At 48.9% G+C, this 18728-nt stretch overlaps 1 protein-coding gene across 1 annotated transcript; it reads right to left on the minus strand.

Annotated features, from left to right (window-relative positions):
• Positions 1 to 1241: 1241 nt before the first annotated feature.
• LOC137525959 (proline-rich protein 36-like) lies at positions 1242 to 17126 on the minus strand. The gene is made up of 4 exons (XM_068247169.1): positions 16876 to 17126; positions 6550 to 7497; positions 4635 to 5813; positions 1242 to 4515 (listed from the first exon to the last, which is right to left on the minus strand). The coding sequence occupies exons 1-4, from the start codon at positions 17124 to 17126 to the stop codon at positions 1242 to 1244; spliced, it is 5652 nt and encodes a 1883-aa protein (XP_068103270.1).
• Positions 17127 to 18728: the final 1602 nt, after the last annotated feature.

Consider the following 18728-nt stretch of genomic DNA (forward strand, 5'->3'; position numbering starts at 1 on the left):
ATAGGCACAGATGTCCTGGCACCTTAGACTTTGCTCTCCATGAACGGACAAACCCCCACCCAACCACACCGCAAGTGTGCTGGCTGGCCCAGCTTAAACTTCTCCCTTACTTCCTCAGCCGGTGCCACTTCATATTACTTCTGGCTACCTAATACTAAGTAGCTAGAGGTGGCCCAAGTATTAGGTAGCTAGAAGAACCTCAGTATTAGGTTGCCAGAGGTGCCCCTGACTGAAGGGAGATCTCATCAGTGGACAGCAGAGAGCAGGGTGAGTAACCTCATTTACACTCTTATCAGCACTCTGCATAAGGAAGGAGGAAGGGAGGCACTCGGGGAGGAGAGTGAGCCACCATTCCATCATCAGCGCCTATAGGCACGTGCCTACAGTGCCTTTTGGTAATCCGGCCGCAGGGCAGTATTCCAACATGATATTGACCCCAAACAACAAAAATGACAACAGCAAAATATTTGTAAATCGCTTTTCTCCCTGAGGACCCAAAGCATATAAGCTTGTCTCAGGTCTTCCATAGTATTGTGTACAGGGGAAAAGTCATGTGATCATAATCGCCAGACTAAACAGGTGGCTTTTCAGTGTTGATGTAAAGTGTCCAGGGTTGGAGCTGTCTTGATTAAGTTTGACAAGGCATTCCACAGGGTAGGGGCAGCATGACAGAAAGCTCTGGCTCCAAAGGTTTTTGGTTGAACTCTGGGGGTGGTCAAGATGACCCACTACCCTGCTAAAGAAACTTAGGGTCAAGGTGCTGGACTGGCCAAGCAGGTTTCCAGACTTAAACTCCATTTAGTATCTGTGCTGGAAAATAATTCAAAATATTGTCATATTTAGGTACAATATTGATGTTCCTCACTTAGGGGTGTACTTACTTTTGTTGCCATGATTAATGGCTGTGTATTGACTTATTTTCATGGGAGAGCAAATTTAAACACTGACTACATTGTGTCAGGGTGTCATATCTTTAGTGTTGTCCCATGAAGAGATGGAATAAAATATTTACAAAAATGTGAGAAGTGCACTCACTTTTGTGAGATACTGCATTACGGAACACAAAAAGGCATGCGCAGAAGACCCAGACTGGACCCAACTGAGCCTGTTATCGGGGCTGAACACGGGTGGATGCGAGGGACTCGTGTTTATGGGGCTGGAGGAAGCCCTGGGTACGTATCAATTCTTCTTTTTACCACAGCTCTGATACACTTTAAGGTAGTGTCTGGGCCATTTCTGGATTACTCAGTAAGTGATGGATGTATAAAAGAACCAAGGAGTAAGTACAGGAATAGTATAGAATATAAAATGAGTGGAGGGATAGCAGAGGGTGATGGGTCCGGAATGAGTGGAGGGATAGCAGAGGGTGATGGGTCCGGAATGAGTGGAGGGATAGCAGAGGGTGATGGGTCTGAAATGAGTGGAGGAGTAGCAGAAGGTGATGCGTCTGGAATTAGTGGAGGAGTAGCAGAGGGTGATGAGTCCGGAATGAATGGAGAAATAGCAAAGGGTAATGGGTCTGGAATGAGTGAAGAAGTAGCAGAGGGTGATGGGTCTGGGATGAGTGGAGGAGTAGCAGAGGGTGATGGGACTGGAATGACTGGAGGAATAGCAGAGGGTGATGGGTCTGATATGAGTGGAGGAATAGCAAAAGGTGATGGGACTGGAATGAGTGGAGGAATAGCAGAGGGTGATGGGACTGGAATGACTGGAGGAATAGCAGAGGGTGATGGGTCTGGAATGAGTGGAGGAGTAGCAGAGGGTGATGGGTCTGGAATGAGTGGAGGAATAGCAGAGGGTGATGGGTCTGGAATGAGTGGAGGGATAGCAGAGGGTGATATGTCTGGAATGATTGGAGGAATAGCAGAGGGTGATGGGTCTGGAATGAGTGGAAGAATAGCAGAGGGTGATGGGTCTGGAATGGGTAGAGAAGTAGCAAAGGATGATGGGTCTGGAATGGGTGGAGGAATAGCAGAGGGTGATGGGTCTGGAATGAGTGGAGGAATAGCAGAGGGTGATGGGACTGGAATGACTGGAGGAATAGCAGAGGGTGATGGGACTCGAATGACTGGAGGAATAGCAGAGGATGATGGGTCTGGAATGAGTGGAGGAGTAGCAGAGGGTGGTGGATCTGGAATGAGTGGAGGAGTAGTAGAGGGTGATGGGTCTGGAATGAGTGGAGGAGTAGCAGAGGGTGATGGGTCTGGAATGAGTGGAGGGATAGCAGAGGGTGATGGGTCTGGAGTGAATGTAGGAGTAGCAGAGGGTGATGGGTCAGGAATGAGTGGAGGAGTAGCAGAGGGTGATGGGTCTGGAATGAGTGGAGGAGTAGCAGAGGGTAATGGGTCTGGAATGAGTGGAGGAATAGCAGAGGGTGATGGGTCTGGAATGAGTGGAGGGATAGCAGAGGGTGATGGGACTGGAATGAGTGGAGGAGTAGCAGAGGGTGATGGTTCTGGAATGAGTGGAGGGATAGCAGAGGGTGATGGGACTGGAAAGAGTGGAGGAGTAGCAGAGAGGCCAGAGGGTGATGGATCTGGAATGAGTGGAGGAGTAGCAGAGGGTGATGGGACTGGAATGAGTGAAGGAATAGCAGAGGTTGATGGGACTGGAATGAGTGGAGGAATAGCAGAGGATGATTGGTCTGGAATAAGTGGAGGAATAGCAGAGGGTGATGGGACTGGAATGAGTGAAGGAGTAGCAGAGGGCGATGGGTCTGGAATGAGTGGAAGAGTAGTAGTAGGCGATTGATCTGGAATGAGTGGAGGGATAGCAGAGGGTGATGGGACTGGAATGAGTGGAGGAGTAGCAGAGGGTGATGGGTCTGGAATGAGTGGAGGAATAGCAGAGGGTGATGGGTCTGGAATGAGTGGAGGAATAGCAGAGGGTGATGGGACTGGAATGAGTGGAGGAATAGCAGAGGGTGATGGGTCTGGAATGAGTGGAGGAGTAGTAGTAGGTGATTGAACTGGAATGAGTGGAGGAATAGCAGAGGGTGATGGGACTGGAATGAGTGGAGGAATAGCAGAGGATGATGGATCTGGAATGAGTGGAGGAGTAGCAGAGGGTGATGGGACTGGAATGAGTGGAGGAATAGCAGAGGGTGATGGGTCTGGAATGAGCGGAGGAATAGCAGAGGATGATGGGTCTGGAATGAGTGGAGGAATAGCAGAGGATGATTGGTCTGGAATAAGTAGAGGAATAGCAGAGGGTGATGGGACTGGAATAAGTGGAGGAGTAGCAGAGGATGATGGGTCTAGAATGAGTGGAGGAGTAGAAGAGGGTAATGGGTCTGGAATGAGTGGAGGAGTAGCAGAGGGTGATGGGACTGGAATGGGTGGAGGAATAGCAGAGGGTGATGGGACTGGAATGAGTGGAGGAATAGCAGAGGGTGATGGGACTGGAATGAGCGGTGGAGTAGCAGAGGGTGATGGGCCTGGAATGAGTTTAGGAATAGTAGAGGGTGATGGGACTGGAATGAGTGGAGGAATAGCAGAGGGTGATGGGACTGGAATGAGTGGAGGAGTAGCAGAGGGTGATGGGTCTGGAATGAGTGGAGGAGTAGCAGAGGGTGATGGGTCTGGAATGAGTGGAGGAATAGCAGAGGGTGATGGGAATGGAATGAGTGGGGGAGTAGCAGAGGTTGATGGGACTGCAATGAGCGGAGGAGTAGCAGAGGGTGATGGGACTGGAATGGGTGGAGGAATAGCAGAGGGTGATGGGACTGGAATGAGTGGAGGAATAGCAGAGGGTGATGGGACTGGAATGAGCGGTGGAGTAGCAGAGGGTGAAGGGTCTGAAATGAGTGGAAGAATAGCAGAGGGTGATGGGATTGGAATGAGTGGAGGAGTAGCAGAGGGTGATGGGCCTGGAATGAGTTTAGGAATAGCAGAGGGTGATGGGACTGGAATGAGTGGAGGAATAGCAGAGGGTGATGGGACTGGAATGAGTGGAGGAGTAGCAGAGGGTAATGGGTCTGGAATGAGTGGAGGAGTAGCAGAGGGTGATGGGTCTGGAATGAGTGGAGGAATAGCAGAGGGTGATGGGAATGGAATGAGTGGGGGAGTAGCAGAGGTTGATGGGACTGCAATGAGCGGAGGAGTAGCAGAGGGTTGGTGTAAATTGAATGGATGCATAGTAGAGGGTGATGGGTCTGGAATGAGTGGAGGAGCAGCAAAGGGTGATGGGTCTGGAATGAGTGGAGGAGTAGCATAGGGTGATGGGTCTGGAATGAGTGGAGGGATAGCAGAGTGTAATAAGTCTGGAATGAGTGGAGGGATAGCAGAGGGTGATGGGTCTGGAATGAGTGGAGGGATAGCAGAGGGTGATGGGTCTGGAATGGGTGGAGGAATAGCAGAGGGTGATGGGTCTGGAATGGGTGGAGGAGTAGCAGAGGGTGATGGGTCTGGAATATGAGTGGAGGAGTAGCAGAGGGTGATGGGACTGGAATGACTGGAGGAATAGCAGAGGGTGAAGGGTCTGGAATAAGTGGAGGAATAGCAGAGGGTGATGGGACTGGAATGAGTGGAGGAGTATTAGAGGGTGATGGGTCTGGAATGAGTGGAGGAGTAGCAGAGGGTGATGGGTCTGGAATAAGTGGAGGAGTAGCAGAGGGTGATGGGACTGGAATGAGCGGAGGAATAGCAGAGGGTGAAGGGTCTGGAATGAGTGGAGGAATAGCAGAGGGTGATGCGTCTAGAATGAGTGGAGGAATAGCAGAGGGTGATGGGTCTGGAATATGAGTGGAGGAGTAGCAGAGGGTGATGGGACTGGAATGAGTGGAGGAGTAGCAGAGGGTGATGGGTCTGGAATGAGTGGAGGAGTAGCAGAGGGTGATGGGTCTGAAATGAGTGCAGGAGTAGCAGAGGGTGATGGGTCTGGAATGAGTGGAGGAATAGCAGAGGGTGATGGGACGGGAATGAGTGGAGGAATAGCAGAGGGTGATGGGACGGGAATGAGTGGAGGGATAGCAGAGGGTGATGGATCTGGAATGAGCGGAGGGATAGCAGAGGGTGATGGGACGGGAATAAGTGGAGGAGTAGTAGAGGGTGATGGGTCTGGAATGAGTGGAGGAGTAGCAGAGGGTGATGGGTCTGGAATGAGTAGAGGAGAAGCAGAGGGTGATGGGTCTGGAATGAGTGGAGGAGTAGCAGAGGGTGATGGGTCTGGAATGAGTGGAGGAGTAGCAGAGGGTGATGGGACGGGAATGAGTGGAGGAGTAGCAGAGGTTGATGGGACGGGAATAAGTGGAGGAGTAGTAGAGGGTGATGGGTCTGGAATGAGTGGAGGAGTAGCAGAGGGTGCTGGGTCTGGAATGAGTGGAGGGGTAGCAGAGGGTGATGGGTCTGGAATGAGTGGAGGAATAGTAGTAGGTGATGGGTCTGGAATGAGTGGAGGAATAGCAGAGGGTGATGGGTCTGGAATGAGTGGAGGAGTAGCAGAGGGTGATGGGTCTGGAATGAGTGCAGGAGTAGCAGAGGGTGATGGGTCTGGAATGAGCGGAGGGATAGCAGAGGGTGATGGGACGGGAATAAGTGGAGGAGTAGTAGAGGGTGATGGGTCTGGAATGAGCGGAGGGATAGCAGAGGGTGATGGGACGGGAATGAGTGGAGGAGTAGCAGAGGGTGATGGGTCTGGAATGAGCGGAGGGATAGCAGAGGGTGATAGGACGGGAATAAGTGGAGGAGTAGTAGAGGGTGATGGGTCTGGAATGAGTGGAGGAGTAGCAGAGGGTGATGGGTCTGGAATGAGTAGAGGAGTAGCAGAGGGTGATGGGTCTGGAATGAGTGGAGGAGTAGCAGAGGGTGAAGGGTCTGGAATGAGTGGAGAGATAGCAGAGGGTCTGGAATGCAGGGCCGGGCCGAGGCAGAGGCTGGAGAGGCTCCAGCCTCAGGGCGCAGTGTAGGAGGGGGCGCACAATTCATTCAGTTGTCATTCCCAATTGTGTTTGAAGCAGAAAGAAATAGGAAAAGGGGATACATGGCAGTGACTGCAAGTCAGATAACTAGAGATTAAGGTGTTAGGGAGGTTGGGGGCCCTGGGGTGCCTCTTAGGGTGCGTTTCCACTAGTGCGGTGGGAAATCGCCGCGGATTCTCCGCGGACGAATTCGCATGCAGGAGCGAAATCGCATGCGATTGTATGCGAATTTTACCGGGAATTCGCATACGATTTCCCATGGATGACGCTGTGTGCGAATTTAACCATGTCAGTGCCTGTGTGCTTTTTCATTGATTCCATGCGAAATCGTATGCGAATTCGCATGAAAATTCGCATGAAAAAACACCATGTGAATTCCCTATTAAATACATTGTATGCGAATCGCATGCGTGTGTGCGGTGTCCGAATTCGGATGACACTGCTGAGCAGATTTTTCCTGCACAAGAAAATGCTCCGTTTTCCTGACAAGTGGACACAGGCTCATTCACTTTTATTGGTTATGCGAATTTGGATGCGGGGAACGCATGCGAATTCGCGTTAGTGGAAACGCCCCCTTAGTCTAGTAGCAATCAGTGTGTGACGGCTGGGGGGGGAGGGATGGAGGGGCGCACTTTGGTGTCTCAGCCTTGGGTGCTGAAGGACCATGTCCCAGCTCTGCTGGAATGAGTGAAGGAGTAGCAGAGGGTGATGGGTCTGGAATGACCGGAGGAATAGCAGAGGGTGATGGGACGGGAATGAGTGGAGGAGTAGCAGAGGATGATGGGTCTAGAATGAGTGGAGGAATAGCAAAGGGTGATAGGTCTGGAATGAGCGGAGGAATAGCAGAGGGTGATGGGTCTGGAATGACCGGAGGGATAGCAGAGGGTGATGGGACGGGAATGAGTGGAGGAGTAGCAGAGGGTGATGGGACGGGAATAAGTGGAGGATTAGTAGAGGGTGATGGGTCTAGAATGAGTGGAGGAATAGCAGAGGGTGATAGGTCTGGAATGAGCGGAGGAATAGCAGAGGGTGATGGGTCTGGAATGACCAGAGGGATAGCAGAGGGTGATGGGACGGGAATGAGTGGAGGAGTAGCAGAGGGTGATGGGACGGGAATAAGTGGAGGAGTAGTAGAGGGTGATGGGTCTAGAATGAGTGGAGGAGTAGCTGAGGGTGATGGGTCTGGAATGAGTGGAGGAGTAGCAGAGGGTGATGGGTCTGGAATGAGTGGAGGAATAGCAGAGGGTGATGGGTATGGAATGAGTGGAGGAGTACCAGAGGGTGATGGGTCTGGAATGAGTGGAGGGATAGCAGAGGGTGATGGGACTGGAATGAGTGGAGGAGTAGCAGAGGGTGATGGTTCTGGAATGAGTGGAGGGATAGCAGAGGGTGATGGGACTGGAAAGAGTGGAGGAGTAGCAGAGGGTGATGGGATGGGAATGAGTGGAGGAGTAGCGGAGGGTGATGGGTCTGGAATATGAGTGGAGGAGTAGCAGAGGGTGATGGGTCTGGAATAAGTGGAGGAGTAGCAGAGGGTGATGGGTCTGGAATAAGTGGAGGAGTAGCAGATGGTGATGGGTCTGGAATGAGTGAAGAGCAGAGGGTTTGTCTAGATTGAATGGATGCATAGCAGAGAGGGATGTTCTGGAGTAGCAGAGGCTGATGGTCCTGGACTTATGCTGGGTACACACGTTGCGATTTCCCGCTCGATCCGCGGGATCGATTTGATTATTTCCAACATGTTCAATAGGGTTTCGATGGATACAGCCGTCGATTTTGCATACTTAATTTGCAAAATAGACGGCTGTATCCATCGAAACCCGAATGAACATGTTGGAAATAATCAAATCGACCCAATCGATCCCGCGGATCGAGCGGGAAATCGCAACGTGTGTACCCAGCATTAGTGGAGGAATAATAGAAGATTTTGGTCAGGCAATAGAATTGCAAAGTGAGATGTGAATGGTTGGTTGAGTAACACAATGAGAGGCCTGGAGTGAACAGTGTGAATGGTGGAGATGTGAATGGTTGAGTAACATACAATGAGAGGCCTGGAGTGAACAGTGGTAGCACCTTGTGGTGGATGTATATACTTGCAGCCATCTTCATATCAGTCTCTCTGCCCCTCAGTAGTTTATGGATTCATTGCAGCAATGCCATTCGTAGAAAAAGGAATTAACATTTATTGAGTTAGAACTAATTTGCATCCCTCCCAGGGTTATGCCTTCACACAAACGTTTCAGAGGGAGGTTTGGGTTTGCTGGCTGCTGAGGATGGCTATACAGCTGCTCTCAAGGGTAGGGGACCGCTGCTGTACGCACGACAGTGGATGGTGGTTTAGGATTGTTTAGCAACAGCAGAAGGTGGATGCACCATTTATAATAACAGCCCGTATCTGAACAGGCAGGCCGGATAACACGGAGGACGTTCCAGAGAGTGTTAAAAGGTCCATATTTAATGTCCTGGAAACGTCTGTGTGATCTTAGCATTAGTCTCACTCAGTTCTCCGCTGCCAGCAGTATAATGTGAGAAACTGAATCTCTGCCATCACTAGAGCTAAGATGAACAACTGTTATAATCGCTTTATAAAGCAACCTTATTACAGAATAATAATATTCCAAGAGGACTTCTCGTTCTCTGTATCTGGAATGTGATCCTCAGCTACAGCTCTCATCCCTCTAAAGTTCCTTCCTCCTAATGCTGTTTAGCTACATACAAGCCTCGATTTATGTGGCTCTCAAAACAATTGTTTATGATCACTTCGGATGACAGTTTATCTCCAGTCAGTGTTCAGATGACCTGCTTGGCTCTCTACTGGCTAGCTGGAGGTTGGCTGCTGCAGCTTGCAGCAACAGCAGATGGCTAAGTACGGTTGTGAAAATTATTGACGCTGCCCTTCGTCAGGGGACATGTGTGCTAATGTATGCAAATGATATACAAATTTAATCAGTTGATGCGTGTGATTGGTCCATTTCCAAGTTTCATAACTTGTAAAACATTTGCCATCTCAGGAATCAAATCTAGGTATTTAGGTTTACACAGGCTCTTCATGACTCTACAACCAAAGGGAAAGCAGTCCAGGGTTGAAGGGGGGCTGGGGCAGCTACACATGCTTCCTCTACTGCAGAGGTTGTTGAGGGCACACTTGTTGTGGGTGGAGTTGAGGAAGTTATAGTGGCCACACGGTTATGGGAGAGGATCATGGTGGCCACATTTGTTGTGAATAGAACTCATGGAGGCCACATAACGGATGAAGCCATGGAGGCCACATTTGTATGGGAGGATGAAGTAGTTGTGGATAGAGGAAGACATGGAAGCCACATTTATTATGGGAGGAGGAAGTCATGGTGGTCACACTTGTTGTGAATAGAGGAAGTCATGGTGGCCACACTGTTACAGGAAAGGATCATGGTGGCCACATTTGTTGTGGGTAGAGGAAGTCATTGAGGCCATATTTGTTATGGGAGGAGGAAGTCATGGTGGACACACTTATTGTAGATAGAGGAAGTCTTGGAGGCCGCATAAGTTATGGGTGGAGGAAGTCATGGTGACTACACTGTAGTGGGAGAGGAGCATGATGCCCACACTTGTTGTGGATAGAGGAAGTGATGAAGGCCACATATCTTATATGAGGAGGAAGACATGATGGCCACACTTGTTGTGGATAGAGGAAGTGATGGAGGCCACATTTCTTATATGAGGAGGAAGACATGATGGCCACACTTGTTGTGGATAGAGGAAGTGATGGAGGCCACATTTCTTATATGAGGAGGAAGACATGATGGCCACACTTGTTGTGGATAGAGGAAGTGATGGAGGCCACATTTCTTATATAAACAAACAAACACAGAACATTTATATTGCGCTTTTCTCCTGGCGGACTCAAAGCGCCAGAGCTGCAGCCACTAGGACGCGCCCTATAGGCGGTAGCAGTGTTAGGGAGACTTGCCCAAGATCTCCTACTGAATAGGTGCTGGCTTACTGAACAGGCAGAGCCGAGATTCGAACCCTGGTCTCCTTGTGTCAGAGGCAGAGCCCTTAACCATTACACTATCCAGCCACTCTTCTCCACACTATATGAGGAGGAAGACATGATGACCACACTTGTTGTGGATAGAGGAAGTCATGGTGGCCACACTTGTGGATAGAGGAAGTCATGGTGGCCACATTTTGTTATAGGAGGAGGAAGTCATGGTGGCCACACTTGTGGATAGAGGAAGTCATGGTGGCCATCAGGGTCGGATTTACCATAAGGCACTGTAGGCACATGCTTACAGGCGCCTGATGATGGAAAGGCGGCTCATTAACCTCCCTGAGCACCTCCCTCCTTCATTCCCTATACAGAGTTCTGGTGAGAGTGTAAATGAGAGGTTACGCACCCTGCTTTCAGCATTCCACTGATGAGATCTCCCTTCAGTCAGGGCACCTCTAACTACATAGTACTGAGGTTCCTCTAGCTACCTAATACTGGAGGGCACCTCTAGCTACGTAATATTGAGGGTACTTCTAGCTACCTAATACTAAGGTACACGTGTAGCTGCCTATGACAGGCAAGGGAAGTAAGGCAGAAGTGACAGCCGGGCCAGCCAGAACACCTGTGGTGAAGCTTGGTGGGAGTTTGTAGGTTCATGGAGGGTGAAGTCTAAGGAGCAAGGACACCTGTACCTATAGGCTCCTGTGATGTAAATCCGGGCATGGTGACCACATTTGTTGTAGATAGAGGAAGTCATGGTGGCCAGTGGCCACACTTGTCAACTGACCACCTTCAGATGAACCTCTAGGCCAGGGGTCCCCAAACGTTTTGGGTCGAGGGCCAGGTCAACATACTTCAGACTGCTGGGGAGCCGGAGTACACATAAAATGATGTAGAAGTCTTTGTGGGCCAGACAGTGAAGCATACCCAGGTGACATCCTGAAGTGGACAGCGGTGTCACCTGACGTGGAATTTGATTGGAAACGAGTGAATTACTGCTTTCGGGCTTCCATGTGGATGGGTGGTGCCGCCAATGCTATTCTATATGCGGACCACCAATATTTAAAGTTGTAGCTGACCGCATCTATAAGTAATACATTTTGTGTGTGGGGGCCGGTAAAAAGGCCTCAGGGGGCCGCATTCGGCCCGCGGGCCTTAGTTTGAGGACCACTGCTCTAGGCTGTGGTGGTCCTCATGGGGCTAGAGGTAAATGGGTGTGAATATTGGGGGACCCATGATTGTAGGTACTAGGGGGGAATAAAGTCCCTACTGTGGCTGCCAGTTTTGTGATATTTTTGCAAATCCAGTTGGATGTTGAAAACGGTTTAGTAAAACTGGCATGATAATTCCGACACTAACTAGCAGAAGACTTGGTGCTGTAGGTGTGGTAAAAATGTCAGGGTTAATAGTAGCATCTATTCTTAAACCGCTGGCGTAATTGTAAAATACGTGCACTGCAGAGTAAAAACTGTCATTTTTATGTTTTCATGCTTCATAAATGGTGGGTTTACATGGCAAAATTGACTGCCGATTTTGTGAGAATCTCACTAAGGCTCCCTGCACACTGCATGCGATTCAGATTTTTTTAAATCGTTTTTTACATCCGATTCCGATGTTTAATCGTTACTGCATGCTGCGTTTTTTTTCCTCCGTTTTTCTGTTGATTGCATTCAGGGAAAATCGGAATTGCGAATCGGAAATGGAATCACAAAACGGATTTGCAGTGTGCAGGGAGCCTAAAGGTGGCCCTTAACGATACAATCCCACGGACAATGGATTGTTTCTGAAAACAATCAGTAGTGGCGGGAAAAAGACGCTAACCAATTTGGTCAGATTGATGGAATCGATCAGTTCTTCTATTGTCCACGGGATTGTATTGTTAATGACAACCTTAAAGGGAAGGTCCACGCAGTTGGTTAAAAAAATAAAAATACTAATCCACTTATCTGGGGCTTCCTCCAGCCCATGGCAGGCAGGACGTGCCCTCGACGCCGCTCCGGAGGCTCCTGGTCTTCTCCGGTGGCTCACCCGACCTGGACAGGCCAGGTTCCTGGTCGGGCAGCTCCTTGTGCTCCAACGTGCGTCTCACGCGGTCACGCTGACGTCATTGGACATCCTACGAACTGTACTGCGCAGGCGCAAAGCTACTGCACCTGCACAGCCTGGAGGACGTCCGATAACGTCAGCGTGACCGCGTGAGACGCACGTTGGAGCGCACAAGAGCCCGACCTGGAAGTCGGCCTGGCCAGGTCGGGTGAGCCACCGGAGAAGACCGGGACCCTCCGGAGCGGCGTCGAGGGCACGTCCTGCCTGCCACGGGCTGGAGGAAGCCCCAGGTAAGTGGATTAGTATTTTTATTTTTTTTAACTAACTCCGTGAACTCTCCCTTTAAAGGGAACCTAAACTGAGAAGGATATGGATTTTTCCTTTTAAAATAATACCAGTTGCCCGACTCTTCTGCTGATTCTGTGCCTCTAATACTTTTAGCCACAGCCCCTGAACAAGCATGCAGATCAGGTGCTCTGACTGAAGTCAGACTGGATTAGCTGCATGCTTGTTTCAGGTGTGTGATTCAGCCACTACTGCAGCCAAAGAGATCAGCAGGACTGACAAGCAACTGGTATTGTTTAACAGGAAACATCCATATCCCTCTCAGTTTAGGTTCCCTTTAAGCAAGATTGGATCTGATTCAATGCAAGACTGAACTAGTAAACTTCACTTGCTCATCTCTATAGTTATGCTCCTTCCTCCTCATTTATTTAGGGTCTAGGCATTTGTCCCAGTGACATCACAGTATCACTGGCTTTGTGACCTCTTGGACTCTAGCATGCCAGACATGTCTATCTACTGCTGCTTCTTTGAGATCTTGCTTGGACTTGTTCTTCACAAATATCACAGTATTTCTCAATCAATATCTTAGTCACAGCTATTTCCTACTCTTTCTATCCGTCTCTTCCAGCCTTAAATGTCATCTCCGGTGAGTTTTATCTGTTTGAATTTTAATGAGGAACTGTAGTGAAAATAATGAATAAAATTGTTTATTTCTTTTTTTTACAATATTCATTTGTAGATTATTTAGTCAGTGTTTGCCTATTGTAAAATCTTTCCTCTCCCTGATTTACTTTCTGAAACCACAGGCGGCAAAATCTTTAGTATTGGCAGCAGGTGCAACTCTGCGGAATGTTCATTTATGGAGAGAGGTGGCGATAGGGAGCCACTAAATACCGCGCTGGCCGGACAGGTGAATCATCTCTCTACAAGGGCGGTCCGCTCTGACGCCCAGGTGAATGACATGCAGCAAAGGTGGGGCAGCGACCTACACTGGGAGCCTCTATACCTGGCTAACCTATACTGGGGACAACTAGGCTTGGCTACCTATACTGCGGACAACGATTTCTGGCTAACCCATATTGGAGGCAACTATATCTGGCTAACTATACTGGGGGCAACTATACCTGGATTCCTATACTGCAGGCAACTATAACTGGCTAACCCATACTGGGAGCAACTATACCTGGATTCCTATACAGGGGGCACCTATAACTGGCTACCTACCTAACTATACTGAGGGTGGATTTGTTTTTTTTTGGGGGGGGGGGGGGGTCACACCGCAGCCACACCGCGTGGTGCAAATTGTCAGGTGCCGTGCAGTCATTCCAAATCGGTGGTGTGTGACTCGTGGGGTTGGGAGGGGTCATCCTCACAAGTTTGCCTCAGGTTGCGAAAAGTCTAGAACTGGCCCTGCCTCTCTAGCACCCTCTGCTGATTGTTCTGCAGACCTGCAAGGGCTCCCCCTAGAGCAGCCTTTCTCAAATTTTTTACCCTGGAGGAACCCTGCAAATAACTGTTGGATCTCAAGGAACCGCTGGCATGGTCTTTAAAAGCTGGAGAGGTTGTGAATGCCACTAACACTAACCACTATTACAGTGACCTTCATTACAAGGTTTCCTTATCCTAGTGCTTTTTATTAATGTGCTCATTATTCTGACCCCAAATTTAGTTCTTCCTTTTACAGTATCCCCTATTATGATGTGCTATTATACTTCCCCCATGATGGAGGAAAATGCCAGGAAACCCCTGCAGAGTACTCAGGGAACCCTGGTTGAGATAGTCTGTCCGAGAGCATAACCCACAGCACCTGCTCCTATGCCCCAGAGTGAACTTTGTAAAGTGCTGCTTATGTAAATGCATAACAATTATAATTTATAGACCAATTCTACAGCCATACGTTCCCCCTGCAATGACCAGAGTATTCACCATCCTGATCTCCTTGGTAAAGTGATGTCTGTACTCTTTCGTTTCTTGTCCAGACTCACCAGAGCTTTCATCCTAACATGCAGATATCTTTTCATTTCCGGCTGCACTCCTCGTTTGCGGAGATCTTTAGGCCCGTGATGAGAACTGCCTCCGCTTCTTACTAATCTATTTGAGAAGGATTAATTGGAATAGTTGACATCATCTTGGCTTTCTGATGTGCAGACATTACACCGCTCTGTTCTCGGCACTTTTCACAATCTGTGTACACAACAGAGATCTTCATCAACTGCAAGGATTGTGTGGCATGGCTAAAGACAAATAAGAGGAGACAAATAACATTTACATTGCGCTTTTCTCCTGGCGGACTCAAAGTGCCAGAGCTTCAGCCACTAGGGTGTACTCAGAAGACAGTAGCAGTGTTAGTTTCTTGCCCAAGGTTTCCTTAACGAATAGGTGCTGGCTTACTGAACAGAAAGAGCCAAAATTCAAACCTGGCTCTCCTGTGTCAGAAGCAGAGCCCTTAACTAATACATTATCCAGCCACTAAAGCCTCATACATAGACCTCACTTAAAGGGGCACTATGGCGAAAAATTGTAAAATTTAAAATATGTGCAAACATATACAAATAGGAAGTACATTTTGTCCAGAGTAAAATGAGCCATAAATTACTTTTCTCCTATGTTGTAGTCACTTACAGTAGGTAGTAGAAATCTTGAAGCAACAGGTTTTGGACTAATCCATTTCTTCATGGGTGATTCTCAGGGATTTATTTATTTTCTAAAGCAAGTCAGTTGTTCTGTCCAACTACCAAAAAACTGTGCAGTGAGCAGGGGAGCTGGCCAGCATCATTGTTTAAGTCCATTTTAGTGAATATCTTTATAAAGAATAAAAGCCTTGCTGAGAATCCCCTACGAAGAGATGGACTAGTCCAAAACCTGTCACTTTTGTCAGATTTCTACTACCTACTGTAAGGGACAGCAACATAGGAGAAAAGTCATTTACAGCTCATTTTACTCTGGAAAAAACGTACTTCTTACTTGTCTATGTTTGCACGTATTTAAAATTTTTGAATTTTTCGCCACTGTGCCCCTTGAGATTAGCAGCATATTTCCCCACAAAATGCAATCAGATTGTCAGCAGATTTCCCCACAAAATGCAATCAGATTGTCAGCAGATTTCCCACAAAATGCAATCAAATTGGCAGCAGATTTCCCCACAAAATGCAATCAGATTGGCAGCAGAGGTGTCCCCAATTTAGGTAGGCAGGTATATGGGTGTCCCCAGTTTAGGTAGGCAGGTCTATAAGTGTCCCCAGTATAGGTAGCCAGGTCTATTGGTGTCCCCAGTTTAGGTAGGCAGGTCTATAAGTGTCCCCAGTATAGGTAGCCAGGTCTATAGGTGCCCCCAGTTTAGGTAGGCAGGTATATAGGTGTCCCATGTTTAGTAGGTAGGTATATAGGTGTCCCCAGTTTAGTTGGCAGGTATATAGGTGTCCCCAGTTTAGTTGGCAGGTATATAGGTGTCCCCAGTATAGGTTGCCAGGTCTATAGGTGTCCCCAGTTTAGGTAGGCAGGTCTATAAGTGTCCCAGTAATGGTGCCCCCAGCCTGGAAGGGGGGGGGCAGTGGGCACAGAACGGCGGGGAGGGCTGGAAGCTCCCCCCCCCCCTCACCTGGAGCCTCCCTTCCATGCTCCCCCCTCCAAAATTGCAGCCAACGTGGCAGCAAGCGGACATCACTCACTTACAGAGAATCAGAGAGGTCTGCATGCCGCTGCTGGTCTGGTCTTTTGCACTGCACTGTCCAATCACGCTGTCACAGGAAGTACAGTGAGAACATGATTGGACAGTGTCAGTGAAGAAGACCAGACCAGCGGCACGCAGAGCTATCACTCTCGGTAAGCCGTTCCCTGCTGCTGCCGCTGGCTGGCTGCAATTCTGGAGGGGGAGCACGAAAGGTGGGCCCTAGGTGAAGGAGGGGGAGGGCGGGTCCTACCGGGTGGGGCCCACCGAGGGAGAAAACTGTACTACTGTGGCCCAGTCTGAGCCTGGCTAGGGTCCTTAGAGATCCGGGGCACCTATGGGCACCAGGCGGTGGTTACCTGCTGCAAAACTGGGCGTGGTCATGCAGGGAGTGGGCGTGGCCAAGTTACATAAATTTAGCAGCGGTGTAAGATAAAGATAATGGGCCTGTCCATCAAAATGTTGGACGGAGCCCCGTATTTTAATTGGATCATTTACAATCAGTATAGACAGAGTAAAGATGCATACAGATACACACATTCAATTTTGATTGGTCAATCACTGACCAATTTTACCAGCCCCAGGCAGTTTGAGGGCTAACAGACATTGAATACTATGAACAAAGCTGAGCTCTAATAATACCTAGAAGTAGTAAAATTGCTTAATCAAAATTGTATGTGTATACCAGGCTTTACAGCCAATACTGTACATACTGAAATTAGCAGAGATCAGTACACACTGCAGCTAGTTTACTATCAGTACAGACACAGAGTAACAGCCAATACTGTACATACTGGAGGTAGCAGAGATCAGCACACACTGCAGCTAGTGTACTATCAGTAAAGGCACACGACATCTTATACTGTACATACTGGAGGCAGCAGAGATCAGCACACACTGCAGCTAGGATACTATCAGTACAGGCACAGGACAGCTTATACTGGAGGCAGAATAGATCAGCACACAGAGACAGTCACAATTACTTACTTGATGCTGCTGGTATGTGTGGCAGTCAGATGTGACTGCTTCTGTAGCTGGCTGTGTGTGAGGGTGCAATCTGGCAGGCAACAGGGAGCCAGGCCGAGGAGGTTGCCAGATTCCTCTGTGGATGGAGAGTGGATTGCTGGCTCTGCCTGCTGAATTGCCAGGCTGGTGTGTCGAAATGCGGTGGGCGGGAAGGGGGTCGGCCGGCAGGCAAACGAAATCTCGGCCGCTGGGCAAAAGGTCTTGGACGGCATCTCCTCCACGTGCAGGGGGCGGAGCTACTCACATTCTCTCCAGCCCCCTGCCAGATGCTCCTGTTTGGGCTGGGGGCGGATGGACGGAGGAGCCTCAGCACTACTGGCCGGCTGCTGATTAATAGCCGCCCACAACATGCTGGCCGCCATCTCCAGCAAACGGCGGCTGTGCTAAGCCGGTAGCCACAATCAGGGGCACCCAGAGCCCTAGTCAGGGCACGAGCCCTGTATAAAAGGGGCTAGCGACGCCGCTGGTATATTGTCTTGTCACTAACTGTCCCTCAGAAGGGCTCACAATCTAATCCCTGCCATAGTCATATGTCTATGTATATATCGTGTGGTGTATGTATCGTAGTCTAGGGCCAATTTAGGGGGAAGCCAATTAACTTATGTGTATGTTTTTGGGACGTGGGAGGAAACCGGAGTGCCCGGAGGAAACCCACACAGACACTGGGAGAACACACAAACTCCTTGCAGATGTTGACCTGGCTGGGATTTGAACCGGGGACCCAGTGATGCAAGGTTAGAACGCAAACCACTATGCCACTGTGCTGCCTGTACACACAACCAATTTTTCCTCAAAATTGGTCACATCCTCGATTCGGCATGCTCAAATCAGATAGTCGATCAGCTGCCAAGTAGCCAGATGTATGGCCACCTTAAGACTTGAACTCCATTGCACGATCTTATATCTTGTTGTCTGTCTCCCTATTTATCTATTGCTCGGGGGCTGCGCAATATGTTGGCACTTTCTAAATACAGTACATAATAAATACTATTCCCAGCAGATTCGATAGCTTTAAACATAGTCATCCGCAGAAAATTTTACGGGGTACCGAAAAGTGGGTGTGGTCACAGGCGGAGACAAATTTACATGAACTTCGTAATGGTGGGACATTAGACAAGGACTATGGTAGGGATTAGTTTGTGAGCACCTCCCACAGAGGCAGGGCTGGTTCTCTCATGAAGCAAGGTAAAACATTTGCATCAGGCGTAGAGATTTCAGGGACAGCATTTTTGTACTGTGTGTGCCTTCCTGAGGAGGAATGGAGTGTCTGAGGGTGAGCAGTGTGTTTGTCACAGACTCACAGCCAGCCAGTGTGCTATTGGGATGAGCTGCAGCATGTCATGTGAGAACATTAAATGAAGCAGAGTAAATTGTCAGGTGCTGTGCGATCATCAGGCATGGTCGGAAGAGCCCATTTCCGTTTCAGAGACAATTCCGCATTCCGTCATACCGAAATTCCGCTACCGTTTCATTCCGACGGTATTCCGGAGCTGTTCCGCAGAATTCCGACGTATTCGGAATTCCGTCGGAAAAATTTTAATCTCTCTCTCTCTCTCATCCATCCATCCACTTATATAATCAAGTAGGGAATTGCAGATTTTCAAAACTGCTTATATACCATAGCTGGGATTTGAACCCAGGATGCAGTGTGTAGTAGACCATGATCCACACTACATGCTTTTCAAAAAGTACAAATCCTTAAACATGCTACTTTTTCTATTGAACTGATCATAATGGTAGTATGGTTTATGCTAGGCCAGCTTTAGCATGTAGTGTGGTTCATGGTCTAGAGGGTAAGAAAGATACCTACTATT

Source organism: Hyperolius riggenbachi, chromosome 7 (genome assembly GCF_040937935.1).
Source record: "Hyperolius riggenbachi isolate aHypRig1 chromosome 7, aHypRig1.pri, whole genome shotgun sequence".
Classification (NCBI taxonomy): domain Eukaryota; kingdom Metazoa; phylum Chordata; class Amphibia; order Anura; family Hyperoliidae; genus Hyperolius; species Hyperolius riggenbachi.